Source organism: Pseudophryne corroboree, chromosome 7 (assembly GCF_028390025.1).
Source record: "Pseudophryne corroboree isolate aPseCor3 chromosome 7, aPseCor3.hap2, whole genome shotgun sequence".
In the NCBI taxonomy this organism is placed as follows: Eukaryota; Metazoa; Chordata; class Amphibia; order Anura; family Myobatrachidae; genus Pseudophryne; species Pseudophryne corroboree.
The window spans coordinates 358479293-358502691 of NC_086450.1; the positions used below are offsets into that span (position 1 = coordinate 358479293).

The 23399-nt window shown below is 51.6% G+C and overlaps 1 protein-coding gene across 1 annotated transcript in view; it reads left to right on the forward strand.

The window, feature by feature from the left end:
• METTL9 (methyltransferase 9, His-X-His N1(pi)-histidine) overlaps positions 1-23399 on the forward strand; it is a 142131-nt gene that overhangs the window by 25693 nt on the left and 93039 nt on the right. Inside the window, exon 3 of the mRNA XM_063934460.1 lies at positions 22141-22350. Within this exon, the coding sequence (XP_063790530.1) occupies positions 22141-22350 (210 nt within the window). The remainder of the gene's footprint in view (positions 1-22140; positions 22351-23399) is intronic.

A 23399-nucleotide genomic window follows, 5' to 3' on the forward strand; every position in this document is an offset into this window, starting at 1 on the left:
TGCCCCCTCCGGCATCAACAATCCCCACTCCCTAGCCACGCCGCAGGAGGAACAAAAGCTGCTGCGGCCACCGGCATAGATGTGTATGAAAGTGGCGCAGCGGAAGGCTTTCATAGGCCTACCTGCGCCGCATACTCTCTGACCCCCTGGAGCCTGCTCTGCGTGTCATGTCACAGAAGTGCCTCCCCACCACAGCCGCACCCAGATCCCCAGAGGCCCTGACTCCGCAACACAGCACCTAGCCTGCCAGCCTGGAAGCCCCGAAATGGTTAATGTAGCGGATAGAGAGGGTGATATCGCGGAGGGTAATGTATGGACGCTGAATCAATGCAAAAGGTGACAGTGCTGTGCAGTGCAGTGGGTGTGCAGTCAGGGCCGTTGCTAGAGTGTTCGCCCCCCCCCCCTGCAAACTATAAATTTGCACCCTTGCATACTTTACAAACGCACAGCGCACATAATGACCCCTGTAGTAGAGAGACTTACACATGTAATGCCCCCTGTACCAGAGACGCTTACACACGTAACGCCCCCTGTACCAGAGATGCTTACACATGTAACGCCCCCTGAACCAGTCACGCTTACACATGTCACGCCCCCCCTGTACCAGTGACGCTTACACAAGTAACACCCCCTGTAGCAGTAACGCTTACACACGTAATGCCCCCGTAGCAGTGACCCTTACACACATAACGGCCTCTGTACCAGTGCCGCTTAGACACGTAACGCCCCCTGTAGCAGTGCCGCTTAGACACGTAACGCCCCCTGTAGCAGTGCCGCTTAGACACGTAACGCCCCCTGTAGCAGTGCCGCTTAGACACGTAACGCCCCCTGTAGCAGTGCCGCTTAGACACGTAACGCCCCCTGTAGCAGTGCCGCTTAGACACGTAACGCCCCCTGTAGCAGTGCCGCTTAGACACGTAACGCCCCCTGTAGCAGTGCCGCTTAGACACGTAACGCCCCCTGTAGCAGTGCCGCTTAGACACGTAACGCCCCCTGTAGCAGTGCCGCTTAGACACGTAACGCCCCCTGTAGCAGTGCCGCTTAGACACGTAACGCCCCCTGTAGCAGTGCCGCTTAGACACGTAACGCCCCCTGTAGCAGTGCCGCTTAGACACGTAACGCCCCCTGTAGCAGTGCCGCTTAGACACGTAACGCCCCCTGTAGCAGTGCCGCTTAGACACGTAACGCCCCCTGTAGCAGTGCCGCTTAGACACGTAACGCCCCCTGTAGCAGTGCCGCTTAGACACGTAACGCCCCCTGTAGCAGTGCCGCTTAGACACGTAACGCCCCCTGTAGCAGTGCCGCTTAGACACGTAACGCCCCCTGTAGCAGTGCCGCTTAGACACGTAACGCCCCCTGTAGCAGTGCCGCTTAGACACGTAACGCCCCCTGTAGCAGTGCCGCTTAGACACGTAACGCCCCCTGTAGCAGTGCCGCTTAGACACGTAACGCCCCCTGTAGCAGTGCCGCTTAGACACGTAACGCCCCCTGTAGCAGTGCCGCTTAGACACGTAACGCCCCCTGTAGCAGTGCCGCTTAGACACGTAACGCCCCCTGTAGCAGTGCCGCTTAGACACGTAACGCCCCCTGTAGCAGTGCCGCTTAGACACGTAACGCCCCCTGTAGCAGTGCCGCTTAGACACGTAACGCCCCCTGTAGCAGTGCCGCTTAGACACGTAACGCCCCCTGTAGCAGTGCCGCTTAGACACGTAACGCCCCCTGTAGCAGTGCCGCTTAGACACGTAACGCCCCCTGTAGCAGTGCCGCTTAGACACGTAACGCCCCCTGTAGCAGTGCCGCTTAGACACGTAACGCCCCCTGTAGCAGTGCCGCTTAGACACGTAACGCCCCCTGTAGCAGTGCCGCTTAGACACGTAACGCCCCCTGTAGCAGTGCCGCTTAGACACGTAACGCCCCCTGTAGCAGTGCCGCTTAGACACGTAACGCCCCCTGTAGCAGTGCCGCTTAGACACGTAACGCCCCCTGTAGCAGTGCCGCTTAGACACGTAACGCCCCCTGTAGCAGTGCCGCTTAGACACGTAACGCCCCCTGTAGCAGTGCCGCTTAGACACGTAACGCCCCCTGTAGCAGTGCCGCTTAGACACGTAACGCCCCCTGTAGCAGTGCCGCTTAGACACGTAACGCCCCCTGTAGCAGTGCCGCTTAGACACGTAACGCCCCCTGTAGCAGTGCCGCTTAGACACGTAACGCCCCCTGTAGCAGTGCCGCTTAGACACGTAACGCCCCCTGTAGCAGTGCCGCTTAGACACGTAACGCCCCCTGTAGCAGTGCCGCTTAGACACGTAACGCCCCCTGTAGCAGTGCCGCTTAGACACGTAACGCCCCCTGTAGCAGTGCCGCTTAGACACGTAACGCCCCCTGTAGCAGTGCCGCTTAGACACGTAACGCCCCCTGTAGCAGTGCCGCTTAGACACGTAACGCCCCCTGTAGCAGTGCCGCTTAGACACGTAACGCCCCCTGTAGCAGTGCCGCTTAGACACGTAACGCCCCCTGTAGCAGTGCCGCTTAGACACGTAACGCCCCCTGTAGCAGTGCCGCTTAGACACGTAACGCCCCCTGTAGCAGTGCCGCTTAGACACGTAACGCCCCCTGTAGCAGTGCCGCTTAGACACGTAACGCCCCCTGTAGCAGTGCCGCTTAGACACGTAACGCCCCCTGTAGCAGTGCCGCTTAGACACGTAACGCCCCCTGTAGCAGTGCCGCTTAGACACGTAACGCCCCCTGTAGCAGTGCCGCTTAGACACGTAACGCCCCCTGTAGCAGTGCCGCTTAGACACGTAACGCCCCCTGTAGCAGTGCCGCTTAGACACGTAACGCCCCCTGTAGCAGTGCCGCTTAGACACGTAACGCCCCCTGTAGCAGTGCCGCTTAGACACGTAACGCCCCCTGTAGCAGTGCCGCTTAGACACGTAACGCCCCCTGTAGCAGTGCCGCTTAGACACGTAACGCCCCCTGTAGCAGTGCCGCTTAGACACGTAACGCCCCCTGTAGCAGTGCCGCTTAGACACGTAACGCCCCCTGTAGCAGTGCCGCTTAGACACGTAACGCCCCCTGTAGCAGTGCCGCTTAGACACGTAACGCCCCCTGTAGCAGTGCCGCTTAGACACGTAACGCCCCCTGTAGCAGTGCCGCTTAGACACGTAACGCCCCCTGTAGCAGTGCCGCTTAGACACGTAACGCCCCCTGTAGCAGTGCCGCTTAGACACGTAACGCCCCCTGTAGCAGTGCCGCTTAGACACGTAACGCCCCCTGTAGCAGTGCCGCTTAGACACGTAACGCCCCCTGTAGCAGTGCCGCTTAGACACGTAACGCCCCCTGTAGCAGTGCCGCTTAGACACGTAACGCCCCCTGTAGCAGTGCCGCTTAGACACGTAACGCCCCCTGTAGCAGTGCCGCTTAGACACGTAACGCCCCCTGTAGCAGTGCCGCTTACACACGTAACGCCCCCTGTAGCAGTGCCGCTTACACACGTAACGCCCCCTGTAGCAGTGCCGCTTACACACGTAACGCCCCCTGTACCAGTGCCGCTTACACACGTAACGCCCCCTGTACCAGTGCCGCTTACACACGTAACGCCCCCTGTACCAGTGCCGCTTACACACGTAACGCCCCCTGTACCAGTGCCGCTTACACACGTAACGCCCCCTGTACCAGTGCCGCTTACACACGTAACGCCCCCTGTACCAGTGCCGCTTACACACGTAACGCCCCCTGTAGCAGTGCCGCTTACACACGTAACGCCCCCTGTAGCAGTGCCGCTTAGACACGTAACGCCCCCTGTAGCAGTGCCGCTTAGACACGTAACGCCCCCTGTAGCAGTGCCGCTTAGACACGTAACGCCCCCTGTAGCAGTGCCGCTTAGACACGTAACGCCCCCTGTAGCAGTGCCGCTTAGACACGTAACGCCCCCTGTAGCAGTGCCGCTTAGACACGTAACGCCCCCTGTAGCAGTGCCGCTTAGACACGTAACGCCCCCTGTAGCAGTGCCGCTTAGACACGTAACGCCCCCTGTAGCAGTGCCGCTTAGACACGTAACGCCCCCTGTAGCAGTGCCGCTTAGACACGTAACGCCCCCTGTAGCAGTGCCGCTTAGACACGTAACGCCCCCTGTAGCAGTGCCGCTTAGACACGTAACACGCCCCCTGTAGCAGTGCCGCTTAGACACGTAACACGCCCCCTGTAGCAGTGCCGCTTAGACACGTAACACGCCCCCTGTAGCAGTGCCGCTTAGACACGTAACACGCCCCCTGTAGCAGTGCCGCTTAGACACGTAACACGCCCCCTGTAGCAGTGCCGCTTAGACACGTAACACGCCCCCTGTAGCAGTGCCGCTTAGACACGTAACACGCCCCCTGTAGCAGTGCCGCTTAGACACGTAACACGCCCCCTGTACCAGTGCCGCTTACACACGTAACGCCCCCTGTACCAGTGCCGCTTACACACGTAACGCCCCCTGTACCAGTGCCGCTTACACACGTAACGCCCCCTGTACCAGTGCCGCTTACACACGTAACGCCCCCTGTACCAGTGCCGCTTACACACGTAACGCCCCCTGTACCAGTGCCGCTTACACACGTAACGCCCCCTGTACCAGTGCCGCTTACACACGTAACGCCCCCTGTACCAGTGCCGCTTACACACGTAACGCCCCCTGTACCAGTGCCGCTTACACACGTAACGCCCCCTGTACCAGTGCCGCTTACACACGTAACGCCCCCTGTACCAGTGCCGCTTACACACGTAACGCCCCCTGTACCAGTGCCGCTTACACACGTAACGCCCCCTGTACCAGTGCCGCTTACACACGTAACGCCCCCTGTACCAGTGCCGCTTACACACGTAACGCCCCCTGTACCAGTGCCGCTTACACACGTAACGCCCCCTGTACCAGTGCCGCTTACACACGTAACGCCCCCTGTACCAGTGCCGCTTACACACGTAACGCCCCCTGTACCAGTGCCGCTTACACACGTAACGCCCCCTGTACCAGTGCCGCTTACACACGTAACGCCCCCTGTACCAGTGCCGCTTACACACGTAACGCCCCCTGTACCAGTGCCGCTTACACACGTAACGCCCCCTGTACCAGTGCCGCTTACACACGTAACGCCCCCTGTACCAGTGCCGCTTACACACGTAACGCCCCCTGTACCAGTGCCGCTTACACACGTAACGCCCCCTGTACCAGTGCCGCTTACACACGTAACGCCCCCTGTACCAGTGCCGCTTACACACGTAACGCCCCCTGTACCAGTGCCGCTTACACACGTAACGCCCCCTGTACCAGTGCCGCTTACACACGTAACGCCCCCTGTACCAGTGCCGCTTACACACGTAACGCCCCCTGTACCAGTGCCGCTTACACACGTAACGCCCCCTGTACCAGTGCCGCTTACACACGTAACGCCCCCTGTACCAGTGCCGCTTACACACGTAACGCCCCCTGTACCAGTGCCGCTTACACACGTAACGCCCCCTGTACCAGTGCCGCTTACACACGTAACGCCCCCTGTACCAGTGCCGCTTACACACGTAACGCCCCCTGTACCAGTGCCGCTTACACACGTAACGCCCCCTGTACCAGTGCCGCTTACACACGTAACGCCCCCTGTACCAGTGCCGCTTACACACGTAACGCCCCCTGTACCAGTGCCGCTTACACACGTAACGCCCCCTGTACCAGTGCCGCTTACACACGTAACGCCCCCTGTACCAGTGCCGCTTACACACGTAACGCCCCCTGTACCAGTGCCGCTTACACACGTAACGCCCCCTGTACCAGTGCCGCTTACACACGTAACGCCCCCTGTACCAGTGCCGCTTACACACGTAACGCCCCCTGTACCAGTGCCGCTTACACACGTAACGCCCCCTGTACCAGTGCCGCTTACACACGTAACGCCCCCTGTACCAGTGCCGCTTACACACGTAACGCCCCCTGTACCAGTGCCGCTTACACACGTAACGCCCCCTGTACCAGTGCCGCTTACACACGTAACGCCCCCTGTACCAGTGCCGCTTACACACGTAACGCCCCCTGTACCAGTGCCGCTTACACACGTAACGCCCCCTGTACCAGTGCCGCTTACACACGTAACGCCCCCTGTACCAGTGCCGCTTACACACGTAACGCCCCCTGTACCAGTGCCGCTTACACACGTAACGCCCCCTGTACCAGTGCCGCTTACACACGTAACGCCCCCTGTACCAGTGCCGCTTACACACGTAACGCCCCCTGTACCAGTGCCGCTTACACACGTAACGCCCCCTGTACCAGTGCCGCTTACACACGTAACGCCCCCTGTACCAGTGCCGCTTACACACGTAACGCCCCCTGTACCAGTGCCGCTTACACACGTAACGCCCCCTGTACCAGTGCCGCTTACACACGTAACGCCCCCTGTACCAGTGCCGCTTACACACGTAACGCCCCCTGTACCAGTGCCGCTTACACACGTAACGCCCCCTGTACCAGTGCCGCTTACACACGTAACGCCCCTGTACCAGTGCCGCTTACACACGTAACGCCCCCTGTACCAGTGCCCGCTTACACACGTAACGCCCCCTGTACCAGTGCCGCTTACACACGTAACGCCCCCTGTACCAGTGCCGCTTACACACGTAACGCCCCCTGTACCAGTGCCGCTTACACACGTAACGCCCCCTGTACCAGTGCCGCTTACACACGTAACGCCCCCTGTACCAGTGCCGCTTACACACGTAACGCCCCCTGTACCAGTGCCGCTTACACACGTAACGCCCCCTGTACCAGTGCCGCTTACACACGTAACGCCCCCTGTACCAGTGCCGCTTACACACGTAACGCCCCCTGTACCAGTGCCGCTTACACACGTAACGCCCCCTGTACCAGTGCCGCTTACACACGTAACGCCCCCTGTACCAGTGCCGCTTACACACGTAACGCCCCCTGTACCAGTGCCGCTTACACACATTATGCAGCAGTCACACATACACACACACAACAGACACATATATATATACAAACACACACACATACATACTGTACATACATTACACACATACAGTCACACATATATACAGTATACACAGACACTGTATATACAAACGCACACACTCGCTCTCTTTCCAGACACTTACCTAATGAAGTCCGGCTGGCCGAAGCTGTAGCAGCTCATCCTCCTGCTGCAGCATGGTCCCGTCTAGCTCCGCCCCTTATTCCCATCTAGCTCCGCCCCCTTTGGCTTTCTCCCCTCCACTGAATGTCACGCAGGGGAGGGGGAGAGGAGACTTTGTGCTGCCGGCACCGAGGGGGAGAAAAGGTTTTGTGCTTCCGGCGCCGCTGCATGTGTGACAGCAGCCGGCAGCAGCAGGGATAGCAGCAGCAGCTCAGCACAGGGATGCAGAGCAGGGAGAACGTCTCTCCTTCCTGGCGCCTCCCTGCACTGCATCCCTTTGCTGAGCGGCTAGCGCCGCCCCTGTGTGCAGTGTCAACTGACACTGCACAGCACTCTCACCTTTTACATTGATTCAGCCAGTCACACAGTTCTGCCAGCCAGTCACTATTGTTAGCCCCAGTGTCCCAACGCGCCGCATTACAGGGAAGTAGACGCACTCAATAAACTACAGCTCCCAGCAGCCCTTAGCACCGAAGCATTCCGCCCCTTAGGGCTGCTGGGAGCTGTCGTTTATTGCGTACATCTTCTTCCCTGTAATGCGGCGCATTGGGACACCGGCGCGAACAATAGTGACTTCCTTCTGTGCGAGTCTCTGGGAGAGCCACTGCCAAAGGGAGGACAGCAGCTTAGGTGCTGACAGGAGGAGAAGCATTATAAGCATTACCCGCCCCTCCCCCACTCACAGTACCCTTGGGCCCCATCCGCGACACCCCCACACACCCCCTCCAGCACCCGCAATAGCTCCGGACCCCCTCCCCCACCCGCAGTGACCCCGCACCCGTACCTCCCGCAGCACCACCGCATCCACCACTCCCCCACCAGGGGCAACCCTGCAACTGCTCCTCCCCCACCCGCAGCGGCTCCGGACCACCACCCGCGGCACCCTCCCCCACCTGCGGCACCACCGCAACCTCCCCTCCCGTGGCACCCCAGGATCCCATCGGCCTCTTCCCCGCACCCCCTACTCCCCCAACTAAAGCTTCTACTAGGTGATTCACCAGGCCCTGCGTGCGCTGTTCACGCCGTTGCAAGGCGCTTCCACCCCTTAACCATTGCACGCCCTTTGTCCGTGCAATATTTAACCACTCACACAATTATGATTGGATGCAATACTCCATATAATAAAAATATTGCACGCCACAAGGGTGTGCAAGGGTTAAGGGGGCATAGCACCTTACGACGGTGTGAAGAGCGCCCGTAGGGCGCAATGAATCACCTAGTTTACTTATAACCTTCAATGCTATTTTCAGCTAAAAATTTGTCTAACCTCTCTTAAATGCTTTGATTGAATACGACATTACCATTCTGTCCGGCAGTGAATTCCATAAACTCACTGTCCGAGCTGTGAAGAAAACTTTCCTGCGCTTGGTCTTAAACTTCCTCCCTCCAACCTAAGGGGATGACCACGTGTCCTGTAAATCGCCTGAAAGTTCCTTATATTGCCCCTTCGTATATTTGAAGATATTACTCATGTCCCCTCTTGTGGGCCTTTTTTCCAGCGTAAACATATCCGGCCTAAGTAGTCTTTCCTCATATTCCAATGACTCTAGGCCCTTACTGTAACTAATTTTGTAGCTCTTTTCTGAACCCTTTCTAGTTCAACAAAGTAGAAGAAGAAAAGCCCATTATATCCGCATATAATTGAAAATGTAACCTAATTGATGATGTACATGCAAGATTATTAAACTAAATTGGGATCCATCCTGATTCACTCGTAGGTAACAAGAGTTTCCTAAGCAAAAAGTAAGTTTTCCTATATGCTACAGCAAATGAGGAAGGCAGGTCAGGATATATTATTTGTTCCTGCAAACACTATCTCAGGGTTAGGCAACCTGTGGAACTCCAGCCGCTGAGGAACTACACATCTCGGCGTGCCCTGCCACAGTTTTAGCAGCAGCTGGAGAGCTATGGGTTTCCTAGCCCTGCTCCATCAAATTTTGGAAGGAGAAGCAACGTTCTGGGGTATATTTCCTGGCCTGCAGTAGCTACAGCAGAATTAGCCGGAGCAATGAAATTTTAAGCTGCATACACACAATGTGATTTTCCGTGCAATATGGACTAATATAGTCCATATCACACAGAAACATATTGCATATCGCACCGTGTGTATGCACTTGCGATGCCGATGCGCGGTCCGGCGGGATCGGCATCGCAAGAACATATAGTGTGTGCAGACGAGGCTGATACTGACACCATGCCTCCGGGCACAATATAGTCAGTATCGGCCGTTAGCCTGCATCGGTGTGTGTGTGTACGCACCTTTTGATCCATGTCCTGTGCAGTGGGACACTTAGGCCAAAGATAATTAGATTCACGGGATATATATGTTGCAAACTAGCTATGGGTGGTTGGTTGGACTCCTTGATGCTCCTATATAATTATGGATAGTTCCCTGGCGGACAGAAGAAAACTCTAGATCAAACAGTGCCACCCATACACTAAATAAATGCCCAATTTGTGTAATATCCTAATTATTTGCAGTCCTTAATTTGACAAGATAATTTAGGGGGAAAAATGGGCATGGGGATGATTTTGATTTTACTCTGCCAAGAAAAGCATCTTTAAGGTTATTACAGTGTGTAATATTTAAGCACTTGTTTATCAGGGTATTGGGAGAAACTCATCTGTGCTAGCACCTGCAGTTTGTGAAGCTCCAGATCACACAAAATGGAGTTTGAACTGCAAATGCCAGTTGTATGAAAATGGGTGCATCAGGCAAATCTTTTAGGTCCTGCACTTCGGGTGCATCGACTCTGTACTTGGTGAATGCGTCTTTAACGGCCCATGTGTAAATTCTGTTTGTGTTTTTTTTTTCCCCCCCATACGTCCTGGAGGATGCTGGGGTCTTCGTAGGGACCATGGGGTATAGACGGGATCCGCAGGAGACATGGGCACACTATAAGACTTTGAATGGGTGTGTACTGGCTCCTCCCTCTATGCCCCTCCTCCAGACCTCAGTTAGACTTTGTGCCCAGGAAAGACTGGACACACACTAGGGGAGCTCTACTGAGTTTCTCTGGAAAGACTTTATGCTAGGTTTTTTATTTTCAGAGAGACCTGCTGGCTACAGGCTCTCTGCTTCGTGGGACTGAGGGGAGGGAAGTCAGACCTACTTCTTCTGAGTTAAGGGCTCTGCTTCTTAGGCTACTGGACACCATTAGCTCCAGAGGGTTCGATCACTTGGTGCGCCTAGCTGCATGTTCCCACAGACGCTCCGTCAACCCCCTCACAGAAGACAGAAGACAGAAGCCGGGTGAGTATTGGAAGAAAAACAAGACTTCAGTGACGGCAGAAGACTTCAGGTCGGAGGTACCGCGCAGCGGTCGCGCTGCACGCCATCGCTCCCACACACCAACGGTTCTACAAGGGTGCAGGGCGCAGGGGGGGGCGCTCTGGGCAGCAATATACCTCTTTCCTGCAACTGGCAAAAGATGTATACAGTGCTTAGACACTATATAGGGACCCCCGCCAGTATAAATATGAATATTATTAGAGGGGCTGAAGAGTGCTGAGAGGGGGCGGGGCTTAGCCCTCACAACTTGTTACAGCGCCATTTTCTTCTCATATCCCTGCCAAAAAGCACTGTTAGGCAGCTAACAGTGGAAAACGAGGGGTGGGGGGGGGGGGGGGCAAGGTGGTTTTAGTGCAAAAGAGAAAATATAGCACTTTACACTATAATGGGCGTGTTAGTTAATGAGTTGTACTGGTATTCTGTGTTTTCCCTGTCGCATATACCCTTGATAGCTTATAGTACTCATGTGTCGACATGTGTGCTCTGCCATGAGCTGGCTATGGGAATCCCTCTGTCGGCATTGCCGACTCCTGGTGGTACTTGGGTCTGTACATCAAGTGTCAGCAGGTCGGTAGTTGTATGCTTTTTCGAAAGTAAACACTGTATGGGTGACACAGTAGTATGTGGGTGACCTGTCGGTACCATCTGTTATTACTGGGAGTAAATTAACATGAAGTCAATAACCTATACCTGTATAGGGTACGGTTCCATGAGCCTGTAGCTCTGGCACAGTTGTGCTTTATTTGTGGGGTAATGATATTAAATTTATTTGTATATACTTACCTCGGACCCCTCGGGGTTGTAAGAATGTTATTTTTACCTGATTGCCACTCCCTGTTGTTGAAAAAATTCTATATTTTATGTCTACCATAAGGTTTCCTGGTCAGATCCACAACTTGGGCATTCAGTGCATGGTCGTACACATTCAGCACACATTAATGTCACTAGGGACCCTGGGGTTCTGGTCAAAATACTTATATGTATGATATATATATATATATATATATATATATATATATATATATATATGTGTGTGTATATATATATATATATATATATGTGTGTGTGTGTGTATATATATGTGTATATATATATATATATATATTTCTCTAACGTCCTAAGTGGATGCTGGGGACTCCGTAAGGACCATGGGGAATAGCGGCTCCGCAGGAGACTGGGCACATCTAAAGAAAGCTTTAGGACTATCTGGTGTGCACTGGCTCCTCCCCCTATGACCCTCCTCCAAGCCTCAGTTAGATCTTTGTGCCCGAACGAGAAGGGTGCACACTAGGGGCTCTCCTGAGCTTCTTAGTGAAAGTTTTAGTTTAGGTTTTTTATTTTCAGTGAGACCTGCTGGCAACAGGCTCACTGCATCGAGGGACTAAGGGGAGAAGAAGCGAACTCACCTGCGTGCAGAGTGGATTGGGCTTCTTAGGCTACTGGACATTAGCTCCAGAGGGACGATCACAGGCCCAGCCATGGATGGGACCCAGAGCCGCGCCGCCGGCCCCCTTACAGCAGGGTCGTGCGGTGAGCTAAATTGCTCAGGAGGCACTGGCTAGCCCCACAGCCAGATTTGCATGCAATATAAGAGCCAAAGGGTACATGTGGGAATTATACACAGGTGCAGCAGTATAAACTCCTGGAAATTGATTGAGTTTTGATCAGAGATGTGCTGAAAAGATACACAGGTGAGGCACTGCCTCACCTGCCATAGACTTTGTACTCCAGAGTTTTGGCTATAAAAATTATTAGAATAATGCAAAAAAGTTTTTTCAAACAAATTATTTATATTTTTCATCTACTTTATACAGTCAAAACTCTGGCACAAACGTTAGTATGACAGGAAAGGCTCTGCCTCACCCCACCGCACGTCACTGCCTTACAGAGCCAGAAGACAGAAGAGGTCCGGAAAATCGGCGGCAGAAGACATCCTGTCTTCACCAAGGTAGCGCACAGCACTGCAGCTGTGCGCCATTGCTCCTCAGCACACTTCACACTTCGGTCACTGAGGGTGCAGGGCGCTAGGGGGGGGCGCCCTGAGCAACAATAAAAACACCTTGGCTGGCGAAAATACATCACATATAGCCCCCAGGGCTATATGGATGAATTTTAACCCCTGCCAGAATCCATAAAAAAGCAGGAGAAAAGTCAGCGAAAAAGGGGCGGAGCCTATCTCCTCAGCACACTGGCGCCATTTTCCCTCACAGCTCCGTTGGAGGGAAGCTCCCCTGGCTCTCCCCTGCAGTCACTACACTACAGAAAGGGTTAAAAAAGAGAGGGGGGCACTAATTAGGCGCAGTATTAACAATACAGCAGCTATAAGGGGAAAAACACTTATATAAGGTTATCCCTGTATATATATAGCGCTTTGGTGTGTGCTGGCAAACTCTCCCTCTGTCTCCCCAAAGGGCTAGTGGGGTCCTGTCCTCTATCAGAGCATTCCCTGTGTGTGTGCTGTATGTCGGTACGTTTGTGTCGACATGTATGAGGAGAAAAATGATGTGGAGACGGAGCAGATTGCCTGTAATAGTGATGTCACCCCCTAGGGGGTCGACACCTGAGTGGATGAACTGTTGGAAGGAATTACGTGACAGTGTCAGCTCTGTATAAAAGACAGTGGTTGACATGAGACAGCCGGCTACTCAGCTTGTGCCTGTCCAGACGTCTCATAGGCCGTCAGGGGCTCTAAAGCGCCCGTTACCTCAGATGGCAGATATAGACGCCGACACGGATACTGACTCCAGTGTCGACGGTGAAGAGACAAATGTGACTTCCAGTAGGGCCACACGTTACATGATTGAGGCAATGAAAAATGTTTTACACATTTCTGATAATACGAGTACCACCAAAAAGGGGTATTATGTTCGGTGAGGAAAAACTACCTGTAGTTTTCCTGAATCTGAGAAATTAAATGAGGTGTGTGATGATGCGTGGTTTTCCCCCGATGACAACTGATAATTTCTAAAATGTTATTGGCATTATATCCTTTCCCGCCAGAGGTTAGGGTGCGTTGGGAAACACCCCCTAGGGTGGATAAAGCGCTCACACGCTTGTAAGGGCTCTACCCTCTCCTGAGATGGCCGCCCTTAAGGATCCTGCTGATAGAAAGCAGGAGGGTATCCTAAAATGTATTTACACACATACTGGTGTTATACTGCGACCAGCAATCGCCTCAGCCTGGATGTGCAGTGCTGGGTTGGCGTGGTCGGATTCCCTGACTGAAAATATTGATACCCTAGATAGGGACAGTATATTTTTGCCTATAGAGCATTTAAAAGATGCATTTCTATATATGCGTGATGCACAGCGGAATATTTGCCGACTGGCATCAAGTCTAAGTGCGTTGTCCATTTCTACCAGTAGAGGGTTATGGACACGTCAGTGGTCAGGTGATGCGTATTCCAAACGGGATTTGGAAGTATTGCCTTAATAAGGGGAGGAGTTATTTGGGGTCGGTCTTTCAGACCTGGTGGCCACGGCAACAGCTGGGAAATCCACGTTTGTACCCCAGGTCGCCTCTCAACATGAGAAGACGCCGTATTATCAGGCGCAGTCTTTTCGTGGACAAGCGGGCAAAATGTTCCTCATTTCTGCCCCGTGACAGAGGGAGAGGAAAAAGGCTGCAGAAATCAGCCAGTTCCCATGAACAGAAACCCTCTCCCGCCTCTGCCAAGCCCTCAGTATGACGCTGGGGCTTTACAAGCAGAATCAGGCACGGTGGGGGGCCCGTCTCAATGAATTTCAGCGCGCAGTGGGCTCACTCGCAAGTAGACCCCTGGATCCTTCAGGTGATATCTCAGGGGTACAAATTAGAATTCGAGACGTCTCCCCCTCGCCGTTTTCCTAAAGTCGGCTTTACCGATGTCTCCTTCTGACAGGGAGACAGTTTTGGAAGCCATTCACAAGCTGTATTCCCAGCAGGTGATGATCAAGGTACCCCTCCTGCAACAGGGAACGGGGTATTATTCCACACTGTTGTGGTACCGAAGCCGGACGGCTCGGTGAGACCGATTCTAAATCTAAAATCTTTGAACACTTACATACAGAGGTTCAAATTCAAGATTGAGTCACTCAGAGCAGTGATTGCGAACCTGGAAGAAGGGGACTACATGATGTCTCGGGACATCAAGGATGCTTACCTTCATGTCCCAATATACCCTTCTCACCAAGGGTACCTCAGGTTTATGGTACAGAACTGTCACTATCAGTTCAGACGCTGCCGCATGGATGGTCCACGGCACCCCGGGTCTTTACCAAGGTAATGGCCGAAATGATGATATTCCTTCGAAGGAAGGGAATTTTAGTTATCCCTTACTTGGACGATTCCCTGATAAGGGTAAGATCCAGGGAACAGTTGGAGGTCGGTGTAGCACTATCTCGGGTAGTGTTGCGGCAGCACGATTGGATTCTCAATATTCCAAAATCGCAGCTGGTTCCGACGACTTGTCTTCTGTTCCTAGGGATGATCCTGGACACAGTCCAGAAAAAGGTGTTTCTCCCGGAGGGGAAAGCCAGGGAGTTATCCGAGCTAGTCAGGAACCTCCTAAAACCGAGCCAAGTCTCAGTGCATCAATGCACAAGGGTTCTGGGTAAAATGGTGGCTTCCTACGAAGCAATCCCATTCGGCAGATTCCACGCAAGAACTTTCCAGTGGGACCTGCTGGACAAATGGTCCGGGTCGCATCTTCAGATGCATCAGCGGATAACCCTGTCACCAAGGACAAGGGTGTCCCTCCTGTGGTGGTTGCAGAGTGCTCATCTTCTAGAGGGCCGCAGATTCGGCATTCAGGACTGGGTCCTGGTGACCACGGATGCCAGCCTGCGAGGCTGGGGAGCAGTCACACAGGGAAGGAATATCCAGGGCTTATGGTCAAGCCTGGAGACATCACTTCACATAAATATCCTGAAGCTAAGGGCCATTTACAATGCTCTAAGCTTAGCAAGACCTCTGCTTCAAGGTCAGCCGGTGTTGATCCAGTCGGACAACATCACGGCAGTCACCCACGTAAACAGACAGGGTGGCACAAGAAGCAGGAGGGCAATGGCAGAAGCTGCAAGGATTCTTCGCTGGGCGGAAAATCATGTGATAGCACTGTCAGCAGTATTCATTCCGGGAGTGGACAACTGGGAAGCAGACTTCCTCAGCACGACCTCCACCCGGGAGAGTGGGGACTTCACCCAGAAGTCTTCCACATGATTATAAACCGTTGGGAAAAACTCGACAGGTATTGCGCCAGGTCAAGGGACCCTCAGGCAATAGCTGTAGACACTCTGGTAACACCGTGGGTGTACCAGTCAGTGTATGTGTTCCCTCCTCTGCCTCTCATACCCAAGGTACTGAGATTGATAAGATGGAGAGGAGTAAGCACTATATTCGTGGCTCCGGATTGGCCAAGAAGGACTTGGTAACCGGAACTTCAAGAGATGCTCACGGAGGATCCGTGGCCTCTACCTCTAAGAAGGAACCTGCTCCAGCAAGGACCCTGTCTGTTCCAAGACTTACCGCGGCTGCGTTTGACGGCATGGCGGTTGAACGCCGGATCCTGAAGGAAAAAAGGCATTCCGGATGAAGTCATCCCTATCCTGATCAAAGCCAGGAAGGATGTAACCGCAAAACATTATCACCGCATTTGGCGAAAATATGTTGCGTGGTGCGAGGCCAGTAAGGCCCGACGGAGGAAATTCAACTGGGTCGATTCCTACATTTCCTGCAAACAGGAGTGTCTATGGGCCTGAAATTGGGGTCCATTAAGGTTCAAATTTCGGCCCTGTCAATTTTCTTCCAAAAAGAACTAGCTTCAGTCCCTGAAGTTCAGACGTTTGTAAAAGGGGTACTGCATATACAGCCTCCTTTTGTGCCTCCAGTGGCACTTTGGGATCTCAATGTAGTTTTTTGGGTTCCAAAAGTCACATTGGTTTGAACCACTTAAATCTGTGGAGTTAAAATATCTCACATGGAAAGTGGTCATGCTGTTGGCCCTGGCCTGGGCCAGGCGCGTGTCAGAATTGGCGGCTTTATCCTGTAAAATCCCTTATCTGATTTTCCATTCGGACAGGGCGGAATTGAGGACTCGTCCTCAGTTTCTCCCTAAGGTGGTTTCAGCGTTTCACCTGAACCAACCTATTGTGGTGCCTGCGGCTACTAGGGACTTGGAGGACTCCAAGTTGCTAGACGTTTGTCAGGGCCCTGAAAATATATGTTTTCCAGGACGGCTGGAGTCAGAAAATCTGACTCGCTGTTTTATCCTGTTATGCACCCAACAAGCTGGGTGCTCCTGCTTCTAAGCAGACTATTGCTCGTTGGATTTGTAGTACAATTCAGCTTGCACATTCTGTGGCAGGCCTGCCACAGCCAAAAATCTGTAAATGCCCACTCCACAAGGAAGGTGGGCTCATCTTGGGCGGCTGCCCGAGGGGTCTCGGCTTTTACAACTTTGCCGAGCAGCTACTTGGTCAGGAGCAAATACGTTTGTAAAATTCTACAAATTGATACCCTGGCTGAGGAGGACCTGGAGTTCTCTCAATTGGTGCTGCAGAGTCATCCGCACTCTCCCGCCCGTTTTGGGAGCTTTGGTATAATCCCCATGGTCCTTACGGAGTCCCCAGCATCCACTTAGGACGTTAGAGAAAATAAGAATTTACTTACCGATAATTCTATTTCTCGTAGTCCGTAGTGGATGCTGGGCGCCCATCCCAAGTGCGGATTGTCCTGCAATACTGGTACATAGTTATTGTTACCAAAAAATCGGGTTATTGCTGTAGTGAGCCATCTTTTCTAGAGGGCTCCTCTGTTATCATGCTGTTAACTGGGTTCAGATCACAAGTTGTACGGTGTGATTGGTGTGGCTGGTATGAGTCTTACCCGGGATTCAAAATCCTTCCTTATTGTGTACGCTCGTCCGGGCACAGTTATCCTAACTGAGGCTTGGAGGAGGGTTCATAGGGGGAGGAGCCAGTGCACACCAGATAGTCCTAAAGCTTTCTTTAGATGTGGCCCAGTCCTCCTGCGGAGCCGCTATTCCCCATGGTCCCTTACGGAGTCCCCCAGGCATCCACTACGGACTACGAGAAATAGAATTATCGGTAAGTAAATTCTTATTATATGTAGAGGATATATGTGTATATGTGTATTTAAATATGTATATTCATATTGCAAGTTCTGATGAATGCTGAAGTAAAAGTATTCCTTCTCATGTGCTGGTCGCTCTGTTGATAACGCTCTAGGTCGGCCGTGACGAGTTGGTCCTCCGATCCTCACGAGGAGTCCCCAGTGTTTATTCTTTTCCCGCCGCGGATAGAATACTGTGAAAGTCAACTCCTGGTCGGCACGGGGCCCTGTCACAAAGGATCGTATACAGGAAAGCGAAGTGATATTTTATTTTCTATGCTTTGAAGTTATTTGCATTACATGCGCCATGGGGGAGTGCTTGTATTCGAAAAGACATCCGATAGAATTTACCCTAGAGAGAGAGGGGATGTTTCTTATGTCGGTTCTTCTCTATAACATTGCGGCAGGCTGCCGTGCGTCTGCAGTAGGTGTGGCCGGATGAATGCTGAGGCTGACTCCGAGAGATATTGGAGTTTTTCCCTGTGACGGTGTACCGCTGTTTGAGGATGCCTCAGTTAAGTCACTCTTGACGAATACCACTGGTAAGTCTACCTTCGTGACCTCACAACGGTTGGTGACGCATTCTTTTGTGGGATGCAGTCGTTTAAACCGGTTCGATACCTTTCTTTTTTTCCCATTCTGTGCAGATAGTGGGAAGGTGAAAAAGGTAAAGAGCTCTGCAGCCTTGTTAGGTTCGCAGAAGCGGATATTGTCTTCTGTTTCTACCACATCCACCGCATTGCCGCTGGGTCTATCTAGCTGGAGCCCACACCGGTGGGAACTCGTCTAATACTCTTCCGTCAGTCCCGGGAATGGACTTGGACCTGGGAGTTGATAATAGAATCCAAAGGGGGGACATACTGGAGTTTACAGATGATTCCCCTCACTGATTTTTCAAATATATCTTACCGATTCCCCTCTGGAAGGGGAGGGTGGTATGCGACGCCATACCAGAGTTGCGTCAGGTTCAGGACTTTGTCCTGCTGTCCCTGTTTAAAAAAAAAAAAAAAAGAGAAACAAGGACTTCTACTTACGAAGTTTGAAACTACAGGATGGAATCTCTCAGGCCAGGGATCTCCAGCACGTAAAGGTAGAAAAAGGGTTTAAATGCGTTTTTCTCAGCATGCAGCCTACCTGGGTTGATATCCAGGATTGTCTTTGCCATTTCACCGGGGTGTTGGCAGTATGATGGTTTCCTTTCAATAGTAAGAGCCATTGCTATTCTGTACTGAGACGCTCCCCTGATTTACGGCGAGGTCAAGAAACAAGTGCTCCAAATCGTTGTTTCTCTCTGACTGTTCTTCAACACAGGGAATGGCTGTTGTTCCCAACGACGCAGATGTCGGAGGTGTGTATCAGAGTAGATACTGAACGGTTGAGGTTCTGTGTTTTCCTGTGGAAAGAGGTCTGAGGATCCAGAGTCGGATCAGATTTGCAGTGACAATCCATCAATATGTTCCGTTGATGAAGAAGACGGGTGTGGCCTAAGAGGCCGTTTCGGTGAGCAGGTCAAATGCCAGAGTGGTTTTCACGGGACCAGTTGGAAATGTGGTCCGGGTCTCACCTGCACATGCACCGGAATATAATCCTAATGGCCAGGATATCGCTCCTGTGGTGTCTGCACAGTCTCACCTCCTAGAGAGACGAAGGTTCGGGAACCAGGATTAGATCCTGGTGTCCATGCATGAAGATCTCCGAGGCTGGGGAGCAGTCTTTCCAAGGGAAGTATTTCCAGAGGAAAAGGTCAAGCTGGAAAGCTTGTCGGCAATAAGCTTTCTTAAATTAGAGCTATTTTCTATAAACATATTCTTCGTAATCTGCCCGTGTTATTTCTGTCGGACAACTTGACAGCAGTGGCGTAAGTAAGCCGCTAGGGCGGAACAAGGAGAAAAGCGGCAATGGCAGAAGCCGCAAAAGTTTTACGCTGGGCGGAAAGACAGGTAAACGATATATTAGCAGTCTTCGTTCCGGATGTAGACAACGGAGAAATAGATTTCCTCTGCAGACGCGATCTCCATCCGGGAGAAATACAGTCGTCATCTAGAAGTTTTCACAGAAGTGACAAGTCTTTGAGGAGTGCCTCAATTGAACATGTTGGCGTCTCGCCGCAACGAGAGACATCAGGGATATTGTTCCAGGTCACGGGACACTCATGCTATAGCAGTGGACGCCCTCGTGACCCCTTGGGTGTTTTCAGTCGGTCTATGTGTCCCCTCCGCTTTCCCTCTTTCTGAAGGTGATAAACGTAAGAAGAACAAAGGTTCAGGCAATCCTCATTGTTCCAGTCTAGCCAAGGAGGGCTTGGTATCCAGTTCTTCGAGATTTACTCATAGAGGATCCCTGGCCTCTTCCTCTACGTGAGGAACTGTTACGATCCGGGCGTGTATCAAAACTTACCGCGGCTGCGTTGACGGCGTGGCGGTTGAACGCCATATCCTAACTCAAAAGGGTATTCCCAGTGAAGTCATTTCCACACTTCTTCAGGCTAGAAAAGAAGTAACGGCAAAGCCTTAGCACCGTATTTGGCGTAAATATGTGTCTTGGTGTGAATCCAAGAGGGCTACTACGGAAGACTTTCAGCTGGGTTGTTCTCCATTCTTTGCAAGCAGGTGTGGATGCAGGCCTAAAGTTAGGCTCCATTTCAGTGCGGTTTTGGCCTTATAAATTTTCTTTCAAGAAAAGAATTGGCCACCTTTCCGGAAGTTCAGATTTTTGTGAAAGGAGTACTGCACATCCAACCTCCATTTGTGCCCTCATTGGCACCGTGGGACCTTGACGTGGTGTTGCGTTTTCTTGTGTAACACTGATTGGAACCTTTATGAAAGGTTGTGTTAAAATTTCTCTCTTGGAGAGTGGTCATGCTTTTGGCTTTGGCGTTCACAAGGCGGGTGCCAGAAGTAGCGGCTTTGTCTCACAAGAGCCCCTGTTTGATCTTCCATGTGGATAGAGCGGAATTGAGAACTCTGATAATAGTTCGGCCAAAAGGGGTTTTCTGTGTTTCGCAGAAACCTGCCTATTTTGATGCCTGTGGTAACTTCAGCATTGGCTGATTCAAAGTCTCTCGATGTAGTCAGGGCTTTGAATATTTAGGTCGCCAATTGGGCTCAGATTGGGGAAACAGAGGCTCTGTTTGTCCGGTATGCTCCCAGCGTGATTGAGGCGCCTACGTCTATGCAGTCTGTTACACGCTGGATCTGTGATAGGATTCGGCGTGCTGGTTCTACGGCTGGATTGCCGTTACCGAAGTCGGGGGAGACCCGTTATACTAGGAAGATGGGCTCTTCTTGGGCGGATGCCCGAGGTGTCTCGGCGGTTTAACTTTGCCGAGCGGCTACTTGGTCGGGTTCAAACAGCTTTGCTAAGCTCTACAAGTTTGATACCCTGGCTGATGGGGACCTCATGTTTGCTCAATCGGTGCTGCAGAGTCGTCCGCACTCTCCCGCCCGGTCTGGAGCTTTGGTATAAACCCCATGGTCCTTACGGACTAAGAGAAAAGGATTTACCGGTAGGTATTAATATCCTATTTTCTCATACGTCCTAGAGGATGCTGGGCGTCCGTCCCAGTGCGTACTGTGTCTGCAGTTATTGGTTATGGTTACACTTTTGTGGTATTTCTTTTCTGTCAGGCTGTTGCTGACGTTGTTCATGCCATGGCATGCGGTATCTTCTTATTGGTTGGGTTGACACACAGGCTGTGTTACATATTCTCTCAGCATGTGGCTGTGTAATTTTTCATGCCCTTGGCTGGTGTTCTATTGAATACCACGTTCTGCGGTATGTTCGAGGTGTGAGCTGGTATGGCACTCACCATGCTTAAACAATAAATTCTTTCCTCGAAATGTCCGTCTCCCTGGGCACAGATTTCGAACTGAGGTCTGGAGGAGGGGCATAGAGGGAGGAGCCAGTTCACACCCATTCAAAGTCTTGTAGTGTGCCCATGTCTCCTGCAGATCCCGTCTATACCCCATGGTCCTTATGGAGTCTCCAGCATCCTCTACGGACTAAGAGAAAAGGATTTACTGGTAGGTATTCAAATCCTATTTTTTTTTCTGTCTTTTAACCAATCCTTGCAGGGTGGTGGAAATTCAGGCACAGTTGTTCTGTGGCTTAGCCATTTTGAGACCCATTGCGTGTGTGGGTTTAGTGCACTATAGTAAATTGGGAAGTAAGTTTCTTTCATTTTAGTGTGTCTCAATACAACTTGGTTGCCATGCCAATGTGAAATGAAGTATCAGCCATAAACTTCAACAGCACGGTGATCTCCATGACCAGTTATCATACAAACTGGTACAGTTAAGGATATGTTTTACCAAGAAAACCGCTCTTCAGTATCAATGTCATTCATGTTTCACTGAGGTAAAAATAAATGAAAAGTGATTCTATTTGCACCTTGTTGCTACACCAGGTAGGTTATTGGGGGTTGCACAAAAGTGGACATATCTTTTTCAAATATGCATTTCATTCTCATATAGGTCCATATAATATACAATCCTATTTATTATTCTTAACTGCATTTGTAGTAGTTTCAATGACATGTCACTTCTGTCTCCTACCCTTAGGTTGCTTGGTAGGGGGTCAATGTTTGTCTTTTCACCGGAGCAGTTCCAGAGACTTCTCAAGATTGGCCCAGACTGGAAATCCCACAGACTATTGGATTTAGGGGCAGGAGATGGGGAAGTGACAAAGGTCATGAGTCCGCACTTTGAGGAGATCTATGTCACTGAGATGTCACAGACTATGATATGGCAACTTCAGAAGAAAAAGTACAGGTATGCATTGTCCACATTCACTATTGTGCAATCATAGCATGTACAAAGGGGCTTTCCACCTTTATATACATTTATTGGCTTACACACGCTCTCATATAACTTTTACCAAACTTGCAGCTTTATGTGTAATACAGCCAGGTCTTTATATGTCATTGATAGGCAACTTGGTACACATCAGGCTTTACATGGTTGACCCTCAAATGGGGCGTACATTAGCCATAATTTCTGTTAAAGTAACACATTTACACAGAGAAGCAACACTTATCTGTTTATAACATATCAATGGTTAATTTAAACAAGTGTTACAAGGTATAGCAAACAAGTCTGACACAAAGCAGGAAGGAGCTGTGGCTGCAGGTGAGGATCTGATGTGGCACTAAGGCGACCTGTTGTCACCGCTGTTACATGGGCAAGCAGGATTGTTTGATTCCCCTGAGGTACGGCACATTACTGATATTCCTACTTCGGGCAGTATCCTATTAGCAGTGGTACATTAGCCCCGATGCCGTCATCCTTTTCACTTGATGCTGGCATTTATCAAGAATTATACTTAATCCCGATAAGCAGCTGCCGGAGCCGCGGAAACACATGGGATCGGCGACTTATCCCTGATCCCATGTGTTTTCGTGCGATCGCGGGTCAAATTTCGGCAGGTCAAAACAGTCTCTAATTGGATACCACGATAACGACCACCAGTCATTGATCGCAATATCCAGCCATTTTGATTGGCCGCAACTGCTTCTGGGCTAATAGGATACCCCCTTCATTGGATATGTGTCTGACTGGAAACTACAGAAGGAAGTTTAGACATGAAAGAAATGTGTGTTTGTTTGGAGTTGCACACGCTCTACATCTGCACACAGACTAATGATCCAGCTTGTGGGCTGAACCAGCATTCATTCACTAGTCCCTAGTTCCACAGGGGTGGACAGGCTATATGCACATGTATGTGTGTCTGATGTCCGTCAGGATGCGCCTGTTGGCAGAGCAGATGTTTTCAGGTAGCAATATTTGTATTTCTCTAACGTCCTAAGTGGATGCTGGGGACT